We start from the raw sequence: 23,815 nt of genomic DNA on the forward strand, positions 1-23,815 counted from the left end.
CATTCCAACTAGGCTATATTAAGGATATCGGAGATTCCGAGAATACCAAGGGGTACTTGAGTTGTTGGAAATTGATTCGCTTTAATAAAATCTATAAGAGAAAAACCATTGTCATCTAATTTTTTTTTTTTTATCATTTAATCAAGCGGCCCTATATTTACAGGGCCGCTTGATAGTAAACTTTTATTGTCTGCGGAATATCTGAGTAAAAAGATTACCAATTCTGCAACGTTATTAGGAAGAAAAGTCGGCAAATTGTAAAATGCTTCGTTATTAAGCAAAGGGACATAATAGCTTACACTGCCTGCAGCAATTGAAAACACGTAAAAAAATTTACCCTCACGTCGTTTGTACTTTTGTCTCCGCCCCCCAGTCGCTTCAAACCCTTTCACTTGCAGGCCAGCGTCTAAAAGGCTACTTTGGCTGGTGACAAATAAATAATAAATATAAACAGTTGGCCCGCACGCTTAGTGGCGAGCACACGTAATATAGAGAGTGTTAAAATAATTAAAAGGTATTCATAATACACATTTTGTATGTCTAACTGCAATTGCGTTACAATTTAGGTACTTTCGATTTGACACAATAATCATTTTTTGGAGTCCGATAATAAATTCGCATCATATAACCCACTGGCCATGCAGCAGTGCAATTCCTATTATCTCCAGAAAATTGCCGACCGCAACAACTTGACCGGAGCATTTACATTAACTGAGTTTGTGAAAAATTTCCGCTTTTGAAAAAATTGTAATGTTGCATGCATGTATAATGGTGTAGGCCTATTCTAAATAAAATATACTTTATAAGACTCGATTCAAAACCGCAGCAGTCGGGGAAATTTATTCATTCATATTTTTACACCTTCATAATCCAGCTAAATCAAAACGTTATTAGACTGTTCCTGCATACGTATACTCTACGACAGCTGCTGGACATTATAATACTAGTCCATGGGAAACGTTGGTGCTGCGGAATTGCTGCCGATCTCAAAAAAGTGAAAGCTGAATTTTGATATCGCACAGAAATATGTTATTTGTTTGACATTGAAAATACTGGCATGCGACAAGGTAAACATATTGTATATACTGTCGCCCATGGGTAAAGGAAAAAGGCAACATTATATTTAGAAGGAAATCTAAGTTTAAAATTGGATCTTCAGAATTTTCGAGCATAGAAAATACAGTTGTAGGATAACTGCTGGTTTTGACTAGGCACCTGTTGTTTTTAGCAAGCGAGAAGTGACCACAAGCCGGAACTGAAATTAGTGTCGAAACAAAATGATCATACTCAAACCCAAGGATATATATCATTAGACTAGAAGCTACGTGCACAGCAGACAGCTAGCAACAACGTTATTTATTTCCCTGTTTATTTCACATAATAACGTAACAGTAAAAGACTTCCGGTTTTTTCCACATGTTGTTCTCGAACCAAACGTGCCAAGCGCAGGAGTATAGCCCTACTACAAGTAGAAACCTTTAGTTGCCTCATTAAATTGGAACAATTATAGCTATATAGACTTTAAAAGTATATTTTTATTCAAACTTGATCTTTCTGAAAATAATTATGAATGAAAATCACAAAGAAATTGTATGTGTTGATGACAGTGTATTTATAAGTATAACAATAAGGAATCCAACGTAGAAGATTTTATTTTTAGAAATAACGTGAAACCACACAGAGAAAATCATGCGTTTCACAGTGCTTCTAGAAGTTATAATATACATGTTAGTCAGGAACAATCTGGTTGTCTATAAGGCAGTATTATTATATTAGAGCTTTTGCAATTGAATCCATATTTATAATAATAATAATTGAGTGCCCGCATGCTGCCCATGTTAAGATATGCCGTATTTATTTAGGATAGTTGATCCTGGTATACAGGAAACGGTTTCGTAATACCATTTGGCCATGTCTCGGTACACTTTTGATGTTGTATTATTATTTGGCTGCTGCTCTTTTGATTTTGCTGCATTGAGTTTCTCGCAAAGGCGACACCAACCCTCCGATTGTTTCTGTTTGTTTATTTCCCAGTCCTTGTTCCAGTCCAGGTATTCCGAGTAGAGACGAGGATTGCGCTCGATCAGGAGGAGGTAATCGGCCAGCGCTTGGGGAGACTCAAAATCCGCCGCGTTGATGTAGGAATGGGGCGGGGCGTAGGCCGAGTAATCAGCACCTCCGTAAACGACGGGAACGACGCCCATCTCGAGGGCCCGGTAGAATTTCTCGGTGATGTAATCGGGGCAGATGGAATTCTCCGCCGAAACATAAAACTTGTAATCATCTAATAATTGGTCGCAATTCTCGCTGCCCCCGCGGAGGCATTTCAGAGGTCCGCATCCGCCGAAAATGTCGATCGGGATGTACTTGGCCACTTGGCGGAAGAAGATTTCACGTTTACTTGGAGTGTTGCAGTTGGTGACGAACCAGGCCACCGATTTCGTCCGGTTGGCAACTGCCGGATGCTGTCGCGATTGATTGAGTCCGCTGAATTGCCAAAAGGTAAAAGGATCCGGCGGAGATTCTTCCGGCGACAATAGTGGAGGCAATGTATTCAACTGCGCCGATTGATTCCGCCGCGTGATACTGCCGTAACTAGAACCGTAAATATCCGAATCCCGACGGTACGTCATCGTCCAATTAAAAAATTCAAAATTTGTGGCAGGGTTTTTAAAGACGGGGAAATTTCTGTGGCTGACGTAGGCTTCGTAAAAGAATAGAATGTAGCGCTGGTGAGCCGTTCTGTGCATCGGCAAATCTTTGACATTGACGTCGAATGGGTGGAAGATGATTGCATCACTTTGATTGACTAAACTTCGATCGGTGGTCGTCATACAATTATTGACAGGACATTTGGCTTTAGTGAAGGCATCCCGACCGATACCAAACCCATAATCTTTCACTCCAAAAAAGGGCGTCCAAAATAAGATGCGCTTCACATCGTTTCCAGCAATTTCACTAGGGTTGGTTAAGTTGTTTTTGCTGTTATCGTTTTTGAAAAAACTGGTGGGCAAGTAATTCTCAAATTTATTAGTCAAGTTGAATGCGAGAATACTTTGAATTAGAGGGTGATAATGATGGATGATGGAAGATGGATTAAGCGAAATCGAGTAAAAAAAAATTATTAAGACAGTTATAAAGAGCGCTAGGAAATAGAGAAGGCTCTGACGAAATTTCGTAAAAACGAAGGTTTCACAGGAAAACTCACGAATTAATTGTGGCACTTTTATCACCATATTTTTTAGGTGCTAACACTTGACTCCCCAGGAATCACAATCAGCATAACACTTCAAAATTAAATGCAATCCTATGTATCTCTATAGTATACATACACAATGGGCTTAAAAGCAGCTACTTTTTTGGAATCAAAACCGCCGAATAAGCAAACAAATGTTAAAAGAGTAGAAAAATATTCTTATTCTTGAAAAACGACTAACTGCAATATTATGTGTGTGGTTTTGTGTCGGCCTGAGTCCTGACTGTATAACCTGCAGCATAACATTTTAGACAAAAATTCGGTTCCGCAATAAGTATAAAGGCGAAGTAAGGTTTTGTTCAAGCTCCGCCCATAAACATCTGGATGTAAGGAAATTCTAGTCTCTAGCTGTCAGCAGATGTAGTAGCTTGTATAGCCTATACAAAAAATACCGGATGGGCACGACAGATAGGTACGCCTTTATATAATCGTGCGAATTTTTTTCAGTTTTGCAAGCGAATCAGTTAATTTATTATTAATAATCGAATTATTTTTTTGAAACAATAGACATACATTATCTCCATTTATTTATATTTACGATATCCAGTTGGGATCAAAGGGAGGGCATTTGCTGTCATCGCCCAAATCAGAGATCACCCCTTCATCGGCAAATGATTTAAATGGAGTTTGAATATCGTGCAACTTTTGACAGAGACTGCAGAAACCGTGACGTGATGTATTCTCCGTGATGAACTCAACACGATAGTGATCCTTCCACCAGAAATATTCATTGTAAAGGGCGTCGTCGGCGTCGAGGATTTTCAGATAAGCGGCCAATTCTTTCGGTTTGAATTTTCGTGCGTCGATGTAGGAATGGGACGGCGCGTGTTGGGTGTAGTCGGCCCCTCCATAAACAATCGGAATCATGTAAAGATCCAAGATTTTGAAAAACTTTTCGGTAACATAATCTTTGCAGAAGGAGTTCTCAAATGAGAGATAAAACTTGTAGGTGGATTCAATGACTTTGTTGCAATGCGGCTCAGAATGAAACATTCCGTGACGTGGGCAGAACAACTTGCCATTGCCGCACTTGCCATAAATGTCCACGTCGACATATTTCTGGAGTTCTGCCACGTACTTTTCTCGTTGGTTGTGCGTTTCACAATGAGAGACCATCCAAGCGATCTTTTTCGTCTTGTTGCGCAATTCGGGTTTCAGCAGAGGTTTACTGATGTTTTTAGCAATTTCTCTGTAATGTGCAATTTCATTTGGAGTTCGAGGCGCCGTCTCTTTAGGCAGGACCCGACCGTAAAGAAATGGAATGTCAGAGTCCATTCTGTACGTCATGGTCCAGTTGAAAAAATTAGTTAATTGGCTCGTGTTGTAATAACGTTTCAAACTCGTCGGAGGCTCCTGGGTCAGAAAGATGAGGCGTTGATTTGGGTTGCGTCCGTTTGGGAATTCTGGCATTTTCAGCTCATAGGGAGTAATTAATTCGTCGTGAAAGACGACGATGATGGCGTCGTAACTTTCAATCGGACGTTCTGTTCGACTGGTGACGATCTCGCAGCGATTGACGGGGCAACTTTGGTTGACAAAAACTTGGTCACCTTGTCCAAAAACTCGAACTTCCTTCCTTCTGACGCCGTTCCACACTAAAATGGTTTTCGTTACGTTTTTCTGAATAAATCCACTGTTCTCGACACTTTCATGTTGGTCCGTTTCCCTCGCCACTTCTCTCTTGTACAGGCAATAGCACAACATCATCAAATACCACACAAGGAACAACAAACTTAAAACTTTATGGGGTGAAATAGTTTTGCTTGGGAGGTGCATCGACTGCATCGTCGTTGGTCGAAGTTAGTCACATCTATGCGACTTTGAACTTGAAGACGGTTGTCTTTCTCTCTATACTTGTTATTGCACTGGACTAGAAATTCTTACATTCGCTTCGGATCCTGTCCTTTTTTCAAAGAAAAGAAGATAAATGCCAACAAGTACATAAAGAAACGGAAATGTGCATGCTATACACATCAGGATCTATTACCCATATTTGAAGTGCCAACGGTACGCGAACAGCAACAAAACCAATAATTAAGTGCAATACCGGAAACAATTTTTACATCTATTTATTCTATGAAATGAGCGGAAAACCGTAAAGAAAAAACTTTTAAACGGTAAAAAAATTTTCGTTGATAACAACGGAAAAAAAATTACGAATCATCTCCAAATTTAGGATGTTATCATATAGACTTATTTATTTATTTTTTTTTACTTTATAGGTTGTTTCTCAAAATATTTTGTAACGTTATTAAATCATTGCGAATCACTGTGTGTAGCTATGGATGAAATAAATTTTTATTTAATTTAATTTCTTTATTTTAGATAAGTTTTCTCGGACACTAGATCACTTAAAAATATTCTGAATCCTTCCAAAGAATGCTTAGCTCTCCTCTTCAATTTTTTCTCTCCGTTTTTTTTTTAATTATTTGGATTCTGAGCCGCGGGATCTAAACGATTGAAATTCGATAATTCCCCCCCCCCCAAATTCTCCTTTCATCCCTATAAAAATTCATTCGTCATCCTCAATGCCACCTGGCGTTGAAGATTAAAAGATATTTGGCTTATTTCCTTCAAAGCCACCCGTCTAGTCTGACGTGTCACAACGGGATACTTTGAAGGTGGACCTTAACGGCATAAAGATAATTTTTGTCAAATGTTGTATCATTTATTAAAATTTTAAAAATAATAATGTTGATAATTACAAACGAGCAACTTTCCCCGACCTATAAAGAACAGCCCCGGTGCGTTTTAACGACATTGGATTCCCGGTAAAAATTTTGACATTTGTACGTGTCATCGAGATAAAAAATGAGGGAACCAAACGACAGATAAAAATAAAATATCCGCAAACGAGAATTCGCTCGCAAAACGCTTCTCTTCGCTAGAGCGATACGGTAGATACCTTAGCTACAACCACCAACTATAAGACCAACATTTTTTTTCAAACAGGGCACGATATGCATATCGTGCACACAGACATTTCTGTATTTTTGTCTCCGCCCGCTATCAGTGTGCCGCCTATAAACCCAAAGGGAAGGGGCCATTAATTGTGGGAAGGAAAGAATTTGGAACTAGTTGGTCCGCGAACATAGTAGCGTGCACACAGCACAGCTAGTTCAGTATAGTCTTATTCAAATTCTAAGAAAATTATAACATGATTTCAAGGTGCTTTCGATTACACCACACCCTGACACAATACCTGATCATATTCGGGAGTCTGGTATTGTTCTTTATTTTCTATTATTTTGATGGGCATCGCCAGTTAATGGAGTCAGCAATCTATGTCAGAGATGACTGGATCAAACACGAGTCTAGTGCTGAGCAAACTTATCAACAAGATTCATCGACATCATCGTTTAAATCAACTTGCAGTGCGTCCGCTGATCGCAGAGGTCCACGCCAAAATGTCATCGGCTATTCCATGTACGGCAGCAATTTCTCAGATCAAAAATTTTACAACTCGTACCTGAAATGGTTTGGCGAAACTCTCCGGGAAATCCCAATCAAATATCCAGGTACGTGATGATTTGAGAATAATTGAAAGAAATAATAACATGAGTCATATCTCGAAGTGCCACTCGTATTCAAAAGGGTGGGTGGTGAGGATTTATCACGAGCTGAAGAGCGACGACGTGGAAAGTTGGCGAGTGCTCAACAACGTCCTCGATTCGGGAACAATTAAGAGCAGTCGTGACCACATTGATCTCTGCAACGCGACTCAAGTCATCAGGAATCGACAACTGGGAAACATTTTTGAGATGACTTGGCGTTGGGTATTATATGTTAAATTATAAATACACTCTGCAATGTCTTGTAACGCCTGATTGAGGTATAATTTGATACATTCGATTCCGGCCGCAGTTACCTTTATTGGATGACATGGTGGACACGTTTATGTCGAGGGACTCGGACAGTGCCATAATATCTCGTGAAGAAGATTCCGTTCGTGAATGGCTGGCTAGCAACAAAACCTTCCATATTATGAGAGACCATCCGTATCATGACGTGTTTTTTCTCGGAGGTGGGTGCTAATATGTGTACACATTTTAATAAGTTCTCCTTAAATATTCAATTGTGATGTGCTATACATTTAACTATATGGATTAAAAGGCAGCGCTATTTATATTTATGGTTTTTATAGTATCTGTTTTTGTTTGGGAATAAGGTCTATGGGGAGTGAAAATCAATCAAGAACGCTCTGCCATCGCCGTCACTGCCGAGAAGATGTTCCACAAAAATCACTTACACAAAAAAGGATACGACCAAGAATTGTTGATTAATTACTTTCAATCGATGGCTGTCAAAAGCATGGTATATTGATATAAGTTAATAATAACGTCCGTATCGGATTCACGAAAATATAATTCTAATACATAAATAATATCAGATTGCCCATGACAGCTATTGCTGTGGAAAATTCCCGGGCAGCCAGCCGTTCCCGACCCCGAGACAAAACGGCTGGTTTGTCGGATGGCAACGCAAACCATCGGCAGAGCTTAAAATTCCATGTCCGGAAAATTGTCGACCGCACAACTTGACCGGAGCAGCGGCATTGGCCGACTGGAGTTTGTGTTGAAAAGTCACTTTGAAAATTATAATTGTATTATTTTGGCAATGATAAATCCACATATGCTTAAATCTTTAGGAGTGTTGGATGTTTCGTGGTGTGGATTTGTGTTGTTAATATCTTTTACCTTTATTTACTATTTGGGTATATTTCTATTTTATGTGAGTCGGGCAGAAAATGAATGAGAGAAAATATAACGCTTGATTGTTGTTTGGTGTTGTTGCTGAAGAAGAGATGATTGGGCTCGTTTTTAAACGAATAAAATTTATTCTTTCTCTTTTTTCGTAATTCACAATCCAATTTAAAAATGGAATAGATGACCGTATTTGCTGAGTAGGCCTATAGCTTATAATACCGAGTGTCAGCTGTTGGTCAATTGATATTCGGAAACGTTGCCGATGCGAAAGAGAAAAAAAATGCTTTAGGCTAATTTTGGCAATAAAATGTTAAGACACATGTGAGCAGTCTTTTACAGGGAATTGTAGTCTTTTGCTGGTTAGGCATGCAAAAAGAGATGTTTTATTCTGTTCGGCACGATCGGCCCCTGCTGTTGTTTTTACGCAGAAAATGACTAAACAAGTCGGAACTCAAATTAGAAAAGACATCAGTCGTATCATACCGTATCATATTTGATCCCACGGATCCAATTATACGTAGATAACAGGTTTTTACATAACCGTGCATACTATAATATAATGAAGTACTTTTCTCTATTTTCCAGATGTTGTTCTTGAAAAGCAATGTACGGATATAAGCCGTTTCTTGGTTAGAACAATTGGACTCCCAAATAAATTTTATTCAAACATACTGTTTCCATAATTATCAGTAACATTACCAAGAAAGCCTAAGCGCGCTCTGTTAATATTGTGACAATAACTAAGAGGCACCTGATTACGTAAAATCTAGGCCATTACATTTAAGCTATCGACAAACGTTATTTAATTTGAAATTTGAAAAATAATATAGCTTATTGAAAAATTTATCAATTATGCCATAAATTTATGTATTTCACCAATGAGAGAACACCCTTATTATAGAAACCAGGATTTCCTGATTTCCTATCGTTTCCTATTCGCAAAATTTGCAAATAATAAATTTTATAATTAAACGATACACCTAAAATAGTAAGTAGGCTTGTATAGTGCGCGTTGATATCATAATTTTCCAGTAAAACAAACTGTGTACAGCATACAATTTTAATTCGTCGAAATTGACACTAAATAAATATTTCAAAAAGTATTGCGAATAAATGTATGGTCCATCAGCACTGAAACGGGGTTTATTTTTAAGATACCACAGCAGATATTTGAAAACGAAACGAAGGAAATTCACCATTCGAACATAATATACACGTAAAACAGTATTCAAGGCAAACGGATCAGCTAAAGCAATAAACATTAAAACTATAATGAAACCCAATTTTTGATTTTTGATAAAAATTCTTGGTTGTATTCTTCTATCCATTTGGTTTCCCACGAATCGTTTCCGTACATGAGATGGATCAGCGGTTTGATTCTTGCATGCGTGGAGGGCAGATAGCCTTTTAGGAGCAAATGGGTGTCAAACTTGAGTGAGAAATCTGCCGGTGAAAGTTTGTCGGCATCCCACGTCGGCCGGTCAATGCGAGAGAATCCGCTGTCAGAGACTCGATGGACGGATCTATTGGGATGATTTTCCATCCACTCAGCGATTCGAATACTCACTATGTGTTGGTCCATGTACCAGGCTGGCTGGCCAACGACTACTGGACTTCTGGCCATTTCTCCAAAAACCTCTTGCAAGTAATCCAAAATGCTTTCAGCATCTCTGGCGATTATCGAATGATTGTCGTTGGTCATTTGCAACCATGTCGACACCGATGCGCCAATGTTACTCATCGGGAAATGTTGGTAGCTCTTGTTGTTCATTGAGAAATAGCCACAGCAAGCACTGTGGACCAGGACGATGTCGCTTCCCGGCCGAGGAATGTAATGCTCTCTGCGCAATGGCCAAAGATCTGAATCGGTGGTTATCAGATAATCGCCACTTTGGCCCGGAAATTTTTCCATGTTAGCGACGAAGATTCTGGCCGTTTGACTCAGAGTTTGTCGATACTGCAGAGGAGAATCGACGAAAATGGCAGTGCCTCGTCTCTCCTCCAGGCGTGTCAGGATGAGTTTGAGAGCTGGCTCATTTTCCCATTCGCACCGGGAGCCGATGATTAGAACGATGGATCGGAAACCTATCCGCTCCCAGGCTAGGGCAGTCAGCGGTACATTGTAGGCATAATCGTAAGACCTGTAACTCTCTCCATTGGGAGTGGACGTGGCAAATACTGCATAGTTAATCGGCACTTTTCTTTCGCCACTTTTCCTAGTTGTGGATAATTGTAATGACTGCAATGATTGATCTTCAACTTGGGTTACATAGGATAACTTAAACACGAATGCAAAGAAAGCCATGGGTATGAGTACGAATCGAAATCGATAGCGTTGGACACGTTGAATAAGTTGTTTGATGTTGGTCATTTTTTAATGGGAGATTTAAAATTTATTTGGCTTTTAGGCTATAACACCGACCAAAATCAAACAACTAAATCAACAAGCATTTACTTTGGAGCTATTCCATTTACTGTGACCAACAGACTAAAGCGACTGCGGACTAATAGCCAAGACTAAAGAGTGTGTTGCAGATGCCTCACAGTCTTATACGGAGAGTCAGAGTTAAAGGAATAAGACAGCTGACGTCCAAATTGTCGTAAAAGACTTTCAGGGTAGCAGAAACTATATAGACCCTATGCGTCTATGCCGTTCTTGCAAAAGTTATTCCGCCCACATTTCCCACACCAGAAATCTTTAGACTTGTACAGCAGTATTCTAATATGCACCCTTCTGTGATATGGCCTCAGGGAATTCCTCCCATATTTCTGAATAAGAAGTTCAGAAGAATACGAAATCTTCTTAGTCTTTCCTTCACGTGGGGTGCATGCGTATACCTCCCTTTCGTATATAGCGATCACATTATTATTCAGGAAATATAGAAAAATTTTTGAGCGAAAATGATGGACTTTCTTCTGATTCGTTTATTGAGAACCGGTTTGGTTTTCTTTGGAATCCTTTTAGTCATTTACAGTTTTTCCAACGATAAAGGCAGTTCAGCGTCGAATGATCCCACTTCCGAAAACATTTACAAAGGCCCTGTCATTGTCCGAAACAAGGTAAGCCTACTTTCTAAGAAACTTTTGACATTTTTACCGAGAAAAATCTAGAACATTTTTTTACCGATATTTCTTACACAGCCGCGTTAAACTGCTTATTTTAACGATTTCCAGTACCTACACACCCCTAACAGTTTCAGTACCCTTCAAAAGGGTCGAATATGCTACTGAAACGCAATTCAGTATTTTACTGTACTTGCTTAAGTACAAATTCTCTACTAACCATTCATTTGCCTACTTTTTACGTTATTCCTAGTGAAACTGTTAGTAGGCATAGTTCTGTTCAGTAGGTTGGTCCAGCAGTTTATAAAGATTTAGTTAGTAGTCTGAAAAATTCAGTATGTTCAGGTAGGGTTAGTAGTTTGATTTTAAAAAGTAATCAATAATAAAAGCAATGTAGGTTATAGCTAGTAGTTTACAAAAATGTAGTACTTTTGTTATAAGTAGTGTGAACAATTCAGTACCTTAGACTAGTAGGTTACAACTTACAAGGAATAAGTAGTATTCGTTAGGATAGTAGCTTTTATATATATTAATGTGGCGTGCCTGTAAGGCACTAGACTGCCACGCCAAAGGTCCGGGTTCAATTCCCGAATAAATCAAGTCTTCTTTCCAAGTTAAATAAAATCGAAATGGTCGGTTAGTGGTGCCGAATAATATCAGTAGGAATGGCAAACCAATGCCATAAATGAAGTGGTCAAAACTTTTTAAGTAAGGGGTGGGTAGTAAAAGCAGGAAAGAATTTAAAGTGGTTTAGTTTATAATTAGTAAGGCGAGTAAGAAAAGGTAGAAGAATTGAGAAGTAGTTTCAATCAATTGGTTAGTAGGCTGTCACCGAGTAGCAGTTACATGAAAGTAGGATACCGCCACTGTGTAGAGATCGAATATTATATAATAAGCAGCGCTTCAAATTTGATTATCTGTATAACTCGTCCGGGAAACATGTTGCATAGTCTATTGAGACTTATTCGTTTTCTTTCATTAAAATTGTATGTAGAGATTCGCCCAAAAAACAATTCAGCAAGCGGAAAGCAATAAGCCCAAAATCATTCTCTATTGGAACAAGTATTTCAACCATTCTGACATGGGATTCGGCGTCGGACAAGAGCCTTTCATCAGAGCTGGCTGCAAAGTCAATAACTGCATCGCAACTAGCGACCGCAGTTTGCTGAAGGAAAGCGACGGAGTCATCATTCACGCCGGAGATTATTCCGAAAACGATTTGCCGACTTACCGCTCACCTCATCAGCGATTCATTTTCTTCAACCTCGAAACTCTTCCCGGACTGCGCCATCTGCCGTGCTTTTCTCGGCGACACTTTTACAACTGGACAATGACGTACCGGCGGGATTCAGACATTTACGACGCTCGGCCGTACGGCGCTTTGCGGTTTAAAAGGGACTCTGAAATCATGATGAGCCAAGATGAGCCGAAACCAAATAACTCTCAAGTTGATATCAGCAACAGAAACAAGTTGATGGTCTGGTTTAATTCGCATTGCTCGACTCACAGCCGACGTGAAGATTACGTCAAGAAATTGGCCGAGTTCATGCCGGTTGACATTTACGGGAAGTGCGGCACTCTTGAATGTTTGCCGAGAAACACTCCCCGTTGCGACTCGCGGGTATTGATGAAATACAAATTCTATTTAGCGGCCGAGAATTCCCTCTGCCCGGACTACGTCACAGAGAAATTTTACAGGGGATTTCTCAATGACATTGTTCCAGTTGTTTATGGCGGTGCCGATTACAGCCAGTATGCCCCGCCCCATTCCTACATCAACATAGCCGATTTCAGATCGCCCAAAGAATTGGCCGATTATTTATTGTTGCTGGACAAGAATGACGCTTTGTACAGGAAATACTTTGACTGGAAAAAAAATTTCGAGGTCATCAATCGACCCCTGAACGGCTGGTGCGACCTGTGTGAGAAGCTCAACGATCCGACACAGAAGAGAAAAAGCTACGAAAATGTTGCCAAGTGGTGGTATGATGATATTCCTTGTTTAGCGGGATCCTCTTTCATCAATTCTATTGCGACTATGTAAACCCAAACGGAGAAAGTGTTGATTTTAATTTGTTTAAACGTTTGACTTGTACCAAATACACACAGAAGTTAAAACGGAAAATGTAATATATTTCATCAATAATAATTAATATAACAAAAGTCTGTAACAAATAGTTTGTAACGATTGAATAATGATACGTCTATAGGTCTAGATCTTATAAAGGCCTGCATAAGATGAGGTACTTAATGTCAACATGAGATCACATTTTAAGTATCTAAATAGACGAGGTTTGTTCATTTATTCAGCGCTCCATTTGATTAGGTATTGCGCGTTAGGAATTAATAGGATCAACAAAAATGGCAACACCGGGCAACACTAAACATTCCACACTAAATAGTGTATAAAAAACACATCCATCAAATTTTCTTACAAAGCAATCAATTAAATTTCAAAATCAATCAAATTTTGTTGCAAATTCCGGAAACGGATTTTTTGGTTTGGGGGCAAATTGCTACAGTTGGCTGGGTTGTTGCTGACCCACCACTCTAGAATGTCTTTGTAAGTCGTTGACGAAATAACTTGGCTCTCGTGAGCCAGTTGGCAAAGACGACACCAGCTCAGCTTAAGGTTCAAGTGGACCGTAAAGTCCCGCTTCCAGTCAAAGTAGCGCATGTACAGCGCATCCGTTTCGCTCAGCAGTAGAAGGTAGCTGGCGAGTTGTTTCGGAGAAGAAAAGTCGTTGACGTCAATAAACGAATGAGGCGGCGCAAATTTGGTGTAGTCAACACTGCCCATAACAATCTATTAAAGACAAGAAGCAGATCCGATTTTATTTATTTAAAAATAAAGAATAATTGACGCTGAACAAGAATTCCAATATTCGTTTAAGGTGATGGTTATTGACTTACGGGTACTGCGTCATAAATGAGACCAATGGCCAGCTTCTCCGTGACGTAATCTGTGCACAGCGAATTCTCGAAAGCGATGTAGAATTTGTAATCTCTGCGGATCATTTCCTTGCAATGGTTTCGATTCGAACAAGTCAAATTGCCGCACTTGCCGTAAATGTCCACCGGGATGTGTTTGCTCAGTTCTCTGACGTAATCCTCGCGACGATTTGAAGTCACGCAATGCGACACGAACCAGGCCACCAGTTTCTTTTTGCTGGAAATGTTGACAAGCTCATCCTTGTTATTCAGGTCGTGTAATGCTGCTGCCGTGTTACCCCGGCGAAGTTTCGGATACGAGGTACTATTTTGAGTCGGCAACACAATGCCGTAAGGATCGCGGTTAACAATGTCCGAATCCAGCCGATACGTCATGGTCCAATTAAAGAAACCAAAACGGGTCTGATTGTGCAGCAACGGTCGGTAATCGGTGGTGGCCGGAGATTCCATTTCATAGAAGACGAATCGCTGATGCGGAAATCGATGAGTCGGTAAATCTGTCAGGTTCATTCCCTGAATGGAGAAGATGACGACATCACTGCGATTGAATAGCGACCGGTCGTCGGTCACGTAACAGGTCGCCGTCGGACATTTGGCATTGACAAACGGTTGCTGTCCGAATCCGAAAGCGAAATTTGTTTTCCCGAAGAAGCTGTTCCAGTAGAGAATCGTTTTCAAAACTGGCAAGGCGTTATCATGCTGTTCCCCGCCGAGGAGGTTATCACTTTCAATCAAAACTTGAACCTTAATTGATATTTAATATGATATTACATGCGTATTGTTCTAAATGTTTCCTTGACGAATCTTACTTCTTTGACACCATACTGCTGCCGGACGAGATTGGTGAAGATGTAGCAGCAGAAAAACAAGATCACTAAATAACGATAACTTCTTCGCCATAGAACCACCGAGAGGAGAGACGAGAGTAGCTGGCGATGTGTCGAGGAACCCATTTCAGATAGCGTTATTTCACTTTTGATTTGATTAGAATTAAATTATTTTAGCGCGGACACTTGTTGTCCGAGTTCCTAGCCGGGTGCTTGTGAGCCTATACTCTCTGCCATATTACGTGCAATACCATTTCGTGTTCAGGTTGACTCGTAGTGTCCTCGCACGTTTTTACACAAGGCCAAAGCCGAGCCGTGAGAATAAAGGAGTATGCGTTTCCTCGCCACTTGTGATTTGGTTTGGGCAGTAAAACCGAAAAATATTCTGGAATACGTTCTGCAATAAAAGTGCAGTAGCCGTGGAACGAAGATATAAACGTTTTGAGTAATAACTTAATTATTGGCCCTGGTTGAGAAAATCTTTAACAAACGGCAGCACAATGGCGCAATGTGAAGTAACAGCAGGTGCGAGCATCTAAACTTCCCAGCGCAGACGGTAATTACAGCTATATTTAAATATTTGTCTTGGCCACGCCAACAGCTGACAGTCTACCTACGACAAAATGTGAAACAAGTCGGTGCAGATGATGCCATATTACATAGTTGGTTGGATGAAATAGGTGGCACCAGCATGATTATTGCTGGAAATCCAGCAGACGGCTGGATTTTTTTAAAAATTAACCGCAGCGCAAACCTTAGCCTATTTACAATGATATATTCTCGGCACCTGCTGTTGTTACAGTTCCCAATTTTTTTAGACGCGGAAAACGAGTAAAAAACATAACAAAAGCCGGAACATCATTTTGGTAGACTGGCGCCCATCACATTTGATCCCACGGATAATTGCAGCAGTCTGTTCGTGAACAGCAACAGCAAACTTAAAAAAGAGCGTAATAACAGAAAAGCTTTTGACATCCAAATATACTTTGGAATGTACAACAAACGACGCCCATTTCCAGCATTTGCCAGATGGTCGGTGGCGAGGCCAAGTGATGTGAACGAGAAAGATAAACTTCATGTCACTGGCTATGGATGAGTTTCCCGAGCGTCACAGACGTCAAGTTTTCCGCTATGCGTCAATTTCAAGTCCGTTGGCCAAGGTATTAGGATGTCATACGCAAGTGATTTAACAATTTGTAACATTTTAGAAAGATATCGTTTTTACATCTAAGTAAAAAAAAAAAAATTATCCAAAAGAATTCTGTATGGAGCTATGCTGGCTTATTGATTTCGTTCAAAATTATAAAAAATTATAACATTCTTAAGACATCTTGTTTTGGCATCAGATATTCAAGGGAAAAAATGTTATCCAAAAGGATTCACTGGAAAGATGGCTTATTGATATCCCGAAAAATTATAAAAAATTATAACATTTCTAAGATATCTTTTTTGTATCTTATTTTCAACGAAAAAATGTTAGCCACAAGAATTCACCAGAAATGTGGCTCATTGATATCACGAAACATCACAAATTATAACAAATTTATAACATTTCAACGATATCTTTTTTGTCATCTAATTTTAAACGAAAGAATGTAGTTTACAACTTTACAGGCATTTTGACAACTCGATATCTTGTTTATCAATAAAATATAGACATCATTGTGCTGAATTGAAGGACGAGGAGGGACTGTGGGGAGTAGACGCTTTCGATTGGTTGGCTGGGATCACGTGATCATCGTTTAGAAAAGTGAAATCTCAAGTCTTGATGCTACATGTCCTTTTCACAGCGGACACCGGTGTAGTTTGCTTACATACTTTTTCTTTTTCGCTTCGTCAGCACTAGAGCTCAAACAAACTAAATTCCTTTCATCACCAATTGGTGGCCATAGGTCTTGGGTGCATGTAGTCAAGTGCCGAGACATGTTGCCCCGATGCAAATACGTCACCAACTCGATCCCGATTCGTATTTTGGTTTTATGTGTTCCCTTAGTAGCAGTTTTATGTTCTTTTTACTTCTTTTTTTATGCGTCAAACTACAGTTGCATTCACCCTTGGTTTATTGTCTCCGACAGAAAAAACAATCAAAGTCCCTATCCCTGGACTGATGCAAAATGTGATTGGCAAATAACGCCACCGTGTCCTAATATGATTTCATCTAACTTAGGTAAGAGTTTAAATTTTCTTATCATCAGCATTGGCATATCGAACTTACTATTGCCAACGGTTGGCAAATGGTTATTAACTTATTATAGAAGAGACTCAACAGATGTTGTTGAAATAATTATGTACAGTCGAACGGAGAAACCTCTCGTTGGAGACAACGACCGCCATTCTCAAAGAAGACGAGGACGCTGTTCAATTCAAGATGAGAAAATCGGGAATCAAAGTCGGTGGGAGGTACAAACCAGTCGAGTGTCAATCGCAGCATAAAGTGGCTATCGTCGTTCCAGTGCGGAATCGAACGGATCACTTGACCGTTTTCTTGCGGTACATGCACCCGTTTTTGCAACGTCAGCAACTCAACTACATAATCATCGTCGTCGAACAATCTGGTTACTACAAATGTTTAGCTATTAATCCGATTCCCTGCTGAAAATATTTGTGTTTTACTGTTTTACATGAAGAAAAATCGCCTTTCAACCGGGGCATGCTAATGAATATCGGCTTCAAAGAGGCCCAGTTGCTACAAGAGAATTTCCAATGTTTCATCTTTCACGACGTTGACCTTCTGCCAGAATACGACGGCAATCCCTACACCTGCCCAGAAGACAGAAAGCCTCGACAGATGGCCTTTTCCGTTGATTCATGGAACTACAAGTCGGTTACTGACGAAATAATTGAATTCAAGATTTGAACATATTTCTTACTCAAATTTCAGACCCACACCGGGAAACCATTTCGGAGGTGTGACCGCATTATCGACCAACGATTTTCAAAGAGTCAATGGATTTTCAAATTCATTTTGGGGTTGGGGTGGCGAGGACGATCAATTGTATCAACGTGTAAAGTTGCAAAACCTGAACGTGACCAGAGCTTTTGATGAACAGCCATCCCTTATTCATCTAGCCCGTTACAAGACGCTGTCCCACAAAAAAGCCACACCCAATCCTGACAGGATGCAAGTAATAAGAGAAGGTCCCGGCCGATTCAAAACTGATGGACTGGTCGATCTGAGATATAAGAGACTTGATTTCCAATTCAAACCCCTCTATACTGCTGTTCTTGTCGACATTCAACCGTATAACATTACAAATATTAATGAACGACTTTGAGATTTCGAATGATGAACGATCAGATTCGTGGATTGTGGTGTAAATGAACATTGAATAAATTATGTTTGCAACGTATAGGCAACACGGATTATTTGATTTACATTAACTGCTGCATGGTCTTGTTCACTTAAACTAATTCTTAACCTGCTAAATTCCGAATTCGTTATTTTATGCTATTCTAAGGAGTCTAAAAGCCCTTCAAATGCTTGATATTTATACAGTATTGATAATCAACGGAAATATTTCACCTTTTGTTTTGTTTATTTGAATGAGTAATATTTGCCATTACATCATCTTTAGTTATTCAACTGTCAGACACAGAATAGTTTATGTAGCCTAAATATGAGAAAAGGTGCACGAATATTTAAATTCTATCGCAGCTGCAATTTTGTCAGATTAACCATCACCGTGACAGCATTCCAGATTTTAAAATGGATGATACAAACAATTTTCAGCAGAAACTCCAATCAGCCAGTGCCAATGGACCGGTCAAGTTGTGCGGTCGACAACTCTCAGGACATGGAACTTTTAGGACTGGCTGAATCGGTGGGTTGTGCTGAGCCGCCCCGATGAACGCACCATTTTGTCTCGGGGTTGGATATGGCTGTGAGCCCTTGAACTTTTCACAGCAGTAACTGTCATGGGCAACCTAATAATATGACGAGATTGATGTGTTATCTATCATATAAGTATAAAGACGATGCAAGTTGAAAGATCAGTATATACCATGCTATTGACAGCCATCGATTTATAGAATCCATTCAGCAACTGTTGGTCGTATCCTTTTTTGTGCGAGTGATTTTCGCCAAACATCTTCTCGGCTGTGGCAACGATTGCAGCGCGTTGCTGGCTGATTTTGACTCCCCAACAACCTTTTCACCAGATATTACACAAAGAGATTTATGATGACCTATAGCACACTCACCTCCAAGAAAAAATGAACAGTGATGTGGGTTGTCTCTCATTAAGTGAAAGGTTTTGTTGCTGGCCAGCCACTCAGCCACGGCGTCTTGTTCACGAGTAATTATCACACTGTCCGAGTCCCTCGACATCAAAGTGTCCACCATGTCATCCAGCAAAGGTAACTGCGCGGCCGGAATCGAATGCATCAAATTATACCTCAATTCAGGCGTTATATATAAGACATTATAGAGCGTAATTAATTTTAATATTAATACCCAACGCCAAGTCATCTCGAAAATATCTCCCAATTTTCGATTCATGATGACTTGAGTTGCGTTGCAGAGATCAATGTGGTCACGGCTGCTGTTAGTTCCCAAATCGAGGACTTTGTTAAACACTTTCCAACTTTCCACGTCGTCGCTCCTCAGCTCGAGATAAATCCTCACCACCCATCCTATATTGAATATGAATGACACATCGAGATGATTTTTAGGCTATTTAGGTATTGACATGATAATATTATTTATGCACCTGGATACATGATCGGAATAGACTTGAGAGTTTCAGTAAAGGACTTCAAGTACAAGTTGTAAAATTTTGGCTCGGAGAAATTGCTGCCGTACATGGAATAGCCGATGACATTTTGATGTGGACCTCTGCGATCAGCGGACGCACTGCAAGTTGAATGAAACGATGATGCAGATTCTGAATCTCCTGCTGTTGTAGTAGGACTAGATTGCGTGGTACTTTTTTCGTACGTATCATTGTGCTCATGTTTGATCCAGTCATCAATGGCATTTACCACTGCTGATTTCATCTGTTGGTGGTGCGGCCCATCAAAATAATAGAAACTAAAAAATAATACCAGGCTCCCAAAAATGATCAGGTATTGTGTCAAGGTGTGGTTTAATCGAAAGCATCTTGAAACCATGTCGCAACACTGACTCAAATCGACAAAGACAGATCTTATTGACAACAATTTTAGTTCAACTGTGAAATTTGTGTTAGATTAAAATGCCTGTTTGCGCTCGACACCGAGCTTGCGGACCAACTGATTCACAATTGCTAATAAGCCTACTATATACGTGCATGCATTCTGCAAGAAAATGGGAGTCAAACACAGCAGCATACACTGGGCGGGTGCGGAGACAAAAATTCAAACCTGTCGGTATGCGCCGTGCGAAAGGTGCTTTCCGTCAGGGTTCAGTGTCTGCGGGTTGATCACTATAGCGTGAAGCTTGAAGTACGATATTTAAAATTGTCAAGGTATTTAGGCCTATACTCCTATAGACAACGGATACAAGATAACAGATACAATCTCTTCCTGCATTCCACACAATTAAATTATTTACAGCATTTCGCATTATTTTCAATATCCGATCGAGCCCTTGTAAATAAAAAAAAAAGAAAAGGATTTTTTTTTTAAATAAAGCGCGTGATTGCTTGTAAAAAATTAAATGAAATTAAACCCACATTTTTTAACCCTGAAATGTTTATATGAACATGAATTAACATCATTAAAGATTACAGATTTAAGATTACTTTCAGCTTTGGACTATAAGTATACTACCCAGTACCCACATTAAATTAGTCAGTGAAGAACTGAATGACGTCTGCTGTGACGCTCGTAAAAATCCAGCCAGTAACATGTAGTTTCCTACTATCCCACATCACTTGCTTCGGCGTTCGGCCTCAACATCTGGCAAATGGAAGTGAAAGTCGTTTTTATTTTATTTTTTACATTTCAAAGTATATTTGAATGTAAAATTCTGTTCTTTCATTACACAAGTAGATTGTTGCTGTACAACGCAATTATCCAGGGGGTCAAATACTATGCGCAAGTCTACCGTACCATTAAATGAGTAACAGCATGCTGTAGGTGGAACTGAAACCAACAATCATGCAATTTTATTAGGATCCCCGGTGACCATCTACTAGAAAAATCTCCCACAAGATGATTTGGAATGTCAATCAAAGTTTTAGACTGTTTTCAGCTTCGTCAACTTTCTCACGGCAGCTGCTGGGAAACTGGAACCCCTGTTTTCCGCTGCCATGAGGTGCATTGCTGTTTGTTAATAAAGAGATGTTGGACATTGTTGGCGAGAAAGAAAAAAACCATTGGAATAAGGCATTATTTCAACAGCTTCAACTTTTATGAATATTAAGGCCGATAATAACTAAAACACATAAACTTTTTCCCAAAGGTGTTGTCCTCTACATAATCCCCTGTAATCATAAAAGTGGTAAACCAGCATGTACAAATAGAAAAAGTGCATTCTTGTTAAAAGAAAAATATTCGCCAATCTTGTTACTTTTTCAAAATTCAACCGTTCAACCGAAAATTATTTCTAAATGATTTAGTGGTATAAAATAAACCCGCTTGAAAACAGAGACGATTATCAAAAAGAGTATTTGATAAGGCTAGGCCTGAAACATGCATGGAGGGAGGCACAAGGTAGCCTAATCCGTGCTATAGTGTTATTTCACCTATTTCGTCGCCTTCGTCTCCTCACAGTTTTCGTCACAATAAGCTAGGCCAGATTTTGTAGAACGAGACAAGTTACATTTCTGTTAGGTTTAACTCGCTTTCATACCTGGAATCGCTCCCTAATAATTACTCTCCCTTGTTGAGGCGGAGCTTATTTCACCAGAACTATGCGCCATTGGCCAAAGCCAACGGACATAACGAAAGAAAAAAAAAAAACGGGAAAAAGTGGTACCAGAATGCAACAAACTCGACGCATAAAAGAATCTGAGAATTTAAAACGAAATTCATTTGAACGTGTCACTCTCACTGCACATGTTGGTAAAATTTGGTGAGTGAAAATTTCAATAATTTGCAGATAGCTATAGTATTTAAAAATTAGATTTGAAATGCACGCAGCATAACATGAATGGACGAAACCGTAAGTATGACGACGAAAATATTTGTTAACTTTGGCCGGCGCAAAGTCATTTATTGCTCGGTGATCCTGATGAGTTTCCTGTTAGTTCAATGGCAATTCTACTCGGGAAACCAAATCAAATTCAATAGTCAAATAGAGTCAATTCAAGCGACCGGAACATCATCAAATCAACTGCTACCAGCACTAGAATACGTCAATACTGGCGACAGCAGCAGTAGTTTTTTAAAATCAAATGAAATTTGCGTCTTCACAAATAATTTAACCAGTACACCGTCGCCTACTGTTGACGTATCAACGTCAGTACCGATAATAATCGAGCCACAACCCGAACTCTACCAAACAATTGAAAGATTTTCAGCAGAGGACAAACTGTTGAGAATGAACACAACTTTCAAGCGGATACTCTTCTGGAATGAGGTAGGCCTAAATAACATCCATGAGACATGACGTAACACTTATATAAATAATTCATTTCAATACAAACAAGAATAACAAGAACAAGAATTACGGCGTTGGGCACGGGAGGGACGTTCTGAAAAAGTTGGGGTGTCCCGTTTGGCAGTGCGAAACTTCAGCCAACCGAACGGACGTCCACACCTACGACGCCGTTCTCTTTCATCTCCGAACGTGGAGTAAAAATGACTTGCCTCATCCGCGCTTGGCTAATCAGCGCTACGTGTTCTGGAGCATGGAATCGGCGGCTTGGCGCATTTACAGCGTCGCTCCCATGGCCGAATTCTTCAATTGGACCATGACCTATCGCTGGGACTCTGACGTGGTCGCTCCCTACGGCTATGTCAGACCCATTGGAAACGTGCCGCTTCATCCTAGTGAGGCCCAAATGAAAATCTACTTGTCTAATCGTCGCAACAGCAGTCGAAACTACGCCAAAGGAAAGACGAAAATGGCCGTTTGGTTTGCCTCCAACTGCCGGACTGTTGTGAGCAGCCGAAACGAATTGGTCAAGGAACTGCAAAAGTACATTGCCATCGACGTGTACGGCACTTGCGGAAATTTGACGTGCCCCAAGAAGCTGGACGATTCGTACGAGTCGAGCGAAGAATGTCGAGACTTGGCTGCATCCGAACACAAATTCTACCTTTCACTAGAGAATTCGCTGTGTCGCGATTACGTTACCGAAAAGTATGCGATTCAAATTCGTAAAAAAAATTTTTTTTTTTTAATTATTTCTCATTTTGGTATTTTCTAAGGTTATTCGCTATGATGCACCGCCCAATCATCCCGGTCGTTTACGGCCTTCACGACGACCAAGAAAAACTAGCGCCACCGCATTCGTTCATTAACGCGGCAAAATTTGAAAACACGAAAGCGCTGGCCGACTACTTGATCCTCCTCAACAACAACGACACGCTCTACAACGAATATTTCTGGTGGAAACCTTACTTCCAAGTTCACGACAGCGAAGATGAGAAGAAGAAAAGCATGTGTCGCTTGTGTGCCGCTCTCCATGATGAAACGTTGCCACCGAAAATTTATCACAACCTCACTGATTGGTGGGATACGCAGTCGGCCTGCATTTTCTCGCCTAAAATCTTATGATGTTAGTTATTGCTTGCTGTACTTACCCTATAATAGGTCCTAATACACTGAATGTATACGTAAAGAAAAATGTCTAAATCGCTTATTGCTGGGAACTGGAATCACCTACGCCATATCAAAGCTGTCTTTACTCTTTAGCTCCAAGTTTTAAATGCTATCAAAAATTTAATTAAGTCAATCCGAAGACTGAATGAATTCCACCCATGTAGGATTGGTGAAAGATTATAGTTAATGTTAGTTCATTGCCTTCAATTCAGTCACCTACGTTCGTAGAAATTTTTAAAACAATGGACAGATAGGGCCATGGCAACAGGTTGGTAGTAATTGTTCTTGGACTTGTTCACCATAACTTCATCAAATAATTCAT

General features: G+C 39.9%; 8 protein-coding genes across 9 annotated transcripts; 4 read left to right on the forward strand and 4 right to left on the reverse strand.

Moving 5' to 3' along the window:
• Positions 1 to 1,838: 1,838 nt before the first annotated feature.
• LOC124200577 (alpha-(1,3)-fucosyltransferase C-like) lies at positions 1,839 to 2,834 on the reverse strand. Its single transcript, XM_046596845.1, has one exon. It carries the CDS (start codon positions 2,832 to 2,834, stop codon positions 1,839 to 1,841), a length of 996 nt encoding a protein of 331 aa, XP_046452801.1.
• A 956-nt stretch (positions 2,835 to 3,790) lies between these two features.
• LOC124200578 (alpha-(1,3)-fucosyltransferase C-like) lies at positions 3,791 to 4,960 on the reverse strand. Its single transcript, XM_046596846.1, has one exon. The coding sequence runs from the start codon at positions 4,958 to 4,960 to the stop codon at positions 3,791 to 3,793; it is 1,170 nt and encodes a 389-aa protein (XP_046452802.1).
• A 1,373-nt stretch (positions 4,961 to 6,333) lies between these two features.
• On the forward strand, positions 6,334 to 8,065 carry LOC124199435. Its single transcript, XM_046595248.1, has 5 exons — positions 6,334 to 6,774; positions 6,851 to 7,032; positions 7,121 to 7,280; positions 7,425 to 7,570; positions 7,647 to 8,065. Exons 1-5 carry the CDS (start codon positions 6,414 to 6,416, stop codon positions 7,833 to 7,835), a joined length of 1,038 nt encoding a protein of 345 aa, XP_046451204.1. The 5' UTR covers positions 6,334 to 6,413; the 3' UTR covers positions 7,836 to 8,065.
• Positions 8,066 to 10,765: 2,700 nt separating this feature from the next.
• On the forward strand, positions 10,766 to 13,150 carry LOC124199436 (alpha-(1,3)-fucosyltransferase C-like). Its single transcript, XM_046595249.1, has 2 exons — positions 10,766 to 11,022; positions 12,020 to 13,150. The coding sequence occupies exons 1-2, from the start codon at positions 10,864 to 10,866 to the stop codon at positions 13,067 to 13,069; spliced, it is 1,209 nt and encodes a 402-aa protein (XP_046451205.1). The 5' UTR covers positions 10,766 to 10,863; the 3' UTR covers positions 13,070 to 13,150.
• A 262-nt stretch (positions 13,151 to 13,412) lies between these two features.
• On the reverse strand, positions 13,413 to 15,143 carry LOC124199437 (alpha-(1,3)-fucosyltransferase C-like). Its single transcript, XM_046595250.1, has 3 exons — positions 14,787 to 15,143; positions 13,939 to 14,721; positions 13,413 to 13,831 (listed from the first exon to the last, which is right to left on the reverse strand). Exons 1-3 carry the CDS (start codon positions 14,928 to 14,930, stop codon positions 13,472 to 13,474), a joined length of 1,287 nt encoding a protein of 428 aa, XP_046451206.1. The 5' UTR covers positions 14,931 to 15,143; the 3' UTR covers positions 13,413 to 13,471.
• A 1,452-nt stretch (positions 15,144 to 16,595) lies between these two features.
• LOC124199438 (beta-1,4-galactosyltransferase 4-like) lies at positions 16,596 to 18,154 on the forward strand. Its single transcript, XM_046595251.1, has 4 exons — positions 16,596 to 16,971; positions 17,099 to 17,359; positions 17,432 to 17,624; positions 17,686 to 18,154. The coding sequence occupies exons 1-4, from the start codon at positions 16,728 to 16,730 to the stop codon at positions 18,077 to 18,079; spliced, it is 1,092 nt and encodes a 363-aa protein (XP_046451207.1). The 5' UTR covers positions 16,596 to 16,727; the 3' UTR covers positions 18,080 to 18,154.
• A 167-nt stretch (positions 18,155 to 18,321) lies between these two features.
• Positions 18,322 to 20,038, reverse strand: LOC124199439. The gene is made up of 5 exons (XM_046595252.1): positions 19,514 to 20,038; positions 19,258 to 19,436; positions 19,005 to 19,164; positions 18,806 to 18,951; positions 18,322 to 18,728 (listed from the first exon to the last, which is right to left on the reverse strand). Exons 1-5 carry the CDS (start codon positions 19,911 to 19,913, stop codon positions 18,531 to 18,533), a joined length of 1,083 nt encoding a protein of 360 aa, XP_046451208.1. The 5' UTR covers positions 19,914 to 20,038; the 3' UTR covers positions 18,322 to 18,530.
• Positions 20,039 to 21,752: 1,714 nt separating this feature from the next.
• On the forward strand, positions 21,753 to 23,518 carry LOC124199440 (alpha-(1,3)-fucosyltransferase C-like). 2 transcript variants are annotated; one of them, XM_046595254.1, is made up of 4 exons: positions 21,764 to 22,049; positions 22,089 to 22,305; positions 22,376 to 23,031; positions 23,100 to 23,512. In XM_046595254.1, exons 1-4 carry the CDS (start codon positions 21,877 to 21,879, stop codon positions 23,446 to 23,448), a joined length of 1,395 nt encoding a protein of 464 aa, XP_046451210.1. In that variant the 5' UTR covers positions 21,764 to 21,876; the 3' UTR covers positions 23,449 to 23,512. The 2 variants fall into 2 exon arrangements, with proteins under 2 accessions (XP_046451209.1, XP_046451210.1); XM_046595253.1 differs by having other exon boundaries at positions 21,753 to 22,305; positions 23,100 to 23,518.
• Positions 23,519 to 23,815: the final 297 nt, after the last annotated feature.

Source organism: Daphnia pulex, chromosome 8 (genome assembly GCF_021134715.1).
Source record: "Daphnia pulex isolate KAP4 chromosome 8, ASM2113471v1".
Classification (NCBI taxonomy): Eukaryota; Metazoa; Arthropoda; class Branchiopoda; order Diplostraca; family Daphniidae; genus Daphnia; species Daphnia pulex.

Excerpts from the sequence above, each read along its gene's own strand:
- LOC124200577 (XM_046596845.1), bottom strand. The coding sequence starts at position 2,834 with ATGACGACCACCGATCGAAGTTTAGTCAATCAAAGTGATGCAATCATC.
- LOC124200578 (XM_046596846.1), bottom strand. The coding sequence starts at position 4,960 with ATGTTGTGCTATTGCCTGTACAAGAGAGAAGTGGCGAGGGAAACGGAC.
- LOC124199435 (XM_046595248.1), top strand. The coding sequence starts at position 6,414 with ATGATTTCAAGGTGCTTTCGATTACACCACACCCTGACACAATACCTG. Across the intron at positions 6,775-6,850 it reads AATCCCAATCAAATATCCAG|GGTGGGTGGTGAGGATTTAT; the intron begins GTACGTGATGAT and ends CGTATTCAAAAG. Across the intron at positions 7,281-7,424 it reads TGACGTGTTTTTTCTCGGAG|GTCTATGGGGAGTGAAAATC; the intron begins GTGGGTGCTAAT and ends TTTGGGAATAAG.
- LOC124199436 (XM_046595249.1), top strand. The coding sequence starts at position 10,864 with ATGATGGACTTTCTTCTGATTCGTTTATTGAGAACCGGTTTGGTTTTC. Across the intron at positions 11,023-12,019 it reads CTGTCATTGTCCGAAACAAG|AGATTCGCCCAAAAAACAAT; the intron begins GTAAGCCTACTT and ends AATTGTATGTAG.
- LOC124199437 (XM_046595250.1), bottom strand. The coding sequence starts at position 14,930 with ATGGGTTCCTCGACACATCGCCAGCTACTCTCGTCTCTCCTCTCGGTG. Across the intron at positions 14,722-14,786 it reads AGCAGTATGGTGTCAAAGAA|GTTCAAGTTTTGATTGAAAG; the intron begins GTAAGATTCGTC and ends ATATCAATTAAG. Across the intron at positions 13,832-13,938 it reads TCATTTATGACGCAGTACCC|ATTGTTATGGGCAGTGTTGA; the intron begins GTAAGTCAATAA and ends TGTCTTTAATAG.
- LOC124199438 (XM_046595251.1), top strand. The coding sequence starts at position 16,728 with ATGTTGCCCCGATGCAAATACGTCACCAACTCGATCCCGATTCGTATT. Across the intron at positions 16,972-17,098 it reads TATGATTTCATCTAACTTAG|TCGAACGGAGAAACCTCTCG; the intron begins GTAAGAGTTTAA and ends AATTATGTACAG. Across the intron at positions 17,625-17,685 it reads GTTGATTCATGGAACTACAA|ACCCACACCGGGAAACCATT; the intron begins GTCGGTTACTGA and ends CTCAAATTTCAG.
- LOC124199439 (XM_046595252.1), bottom strand. The coding sequence starts at position 19,913 with ATGGTTTCAAGATGCTTTCGATTAAACCACACCTTGACACAATACCTG. Across the intron at positions 19,165-19,257 it reads TCGAGATGACTTGGCGTTGG|TTACCTTTGCTGGATGACAT; the intron begins GTATTAATATTA and ends CCGGCCGCGCAG. Across the intron at positions 18,729-18,805 it reads CGATGGCTGTCAATAGCATG|GTTGCCCATGACAGTTACTG; the intron begins GTATATACTGAT and ends TCATATTATTAG.
- LOC124199440 (XM_046595253.1), top strand. The coding sequence starts at position 21,877 with ATGGACGAAACCGTAAGTATGACGACGAAAATATTTGTTAACTTTGGC. Across the intron at positions 22,306-22,375 it reads GGATACTCTTCTGGAATGAG|AATAACAAGAACAAGAATTA; the intron begins GTAGGCCTAAAT and ends AATACAAACAAG. Across the intron at positions 23,032-23,099 it reads CGCGATTACGTTACCGAAAA|GTTATTCGCTATGATGCACC; the intron begins GTATGCGATTCA and ends GTATTTTCTAAG.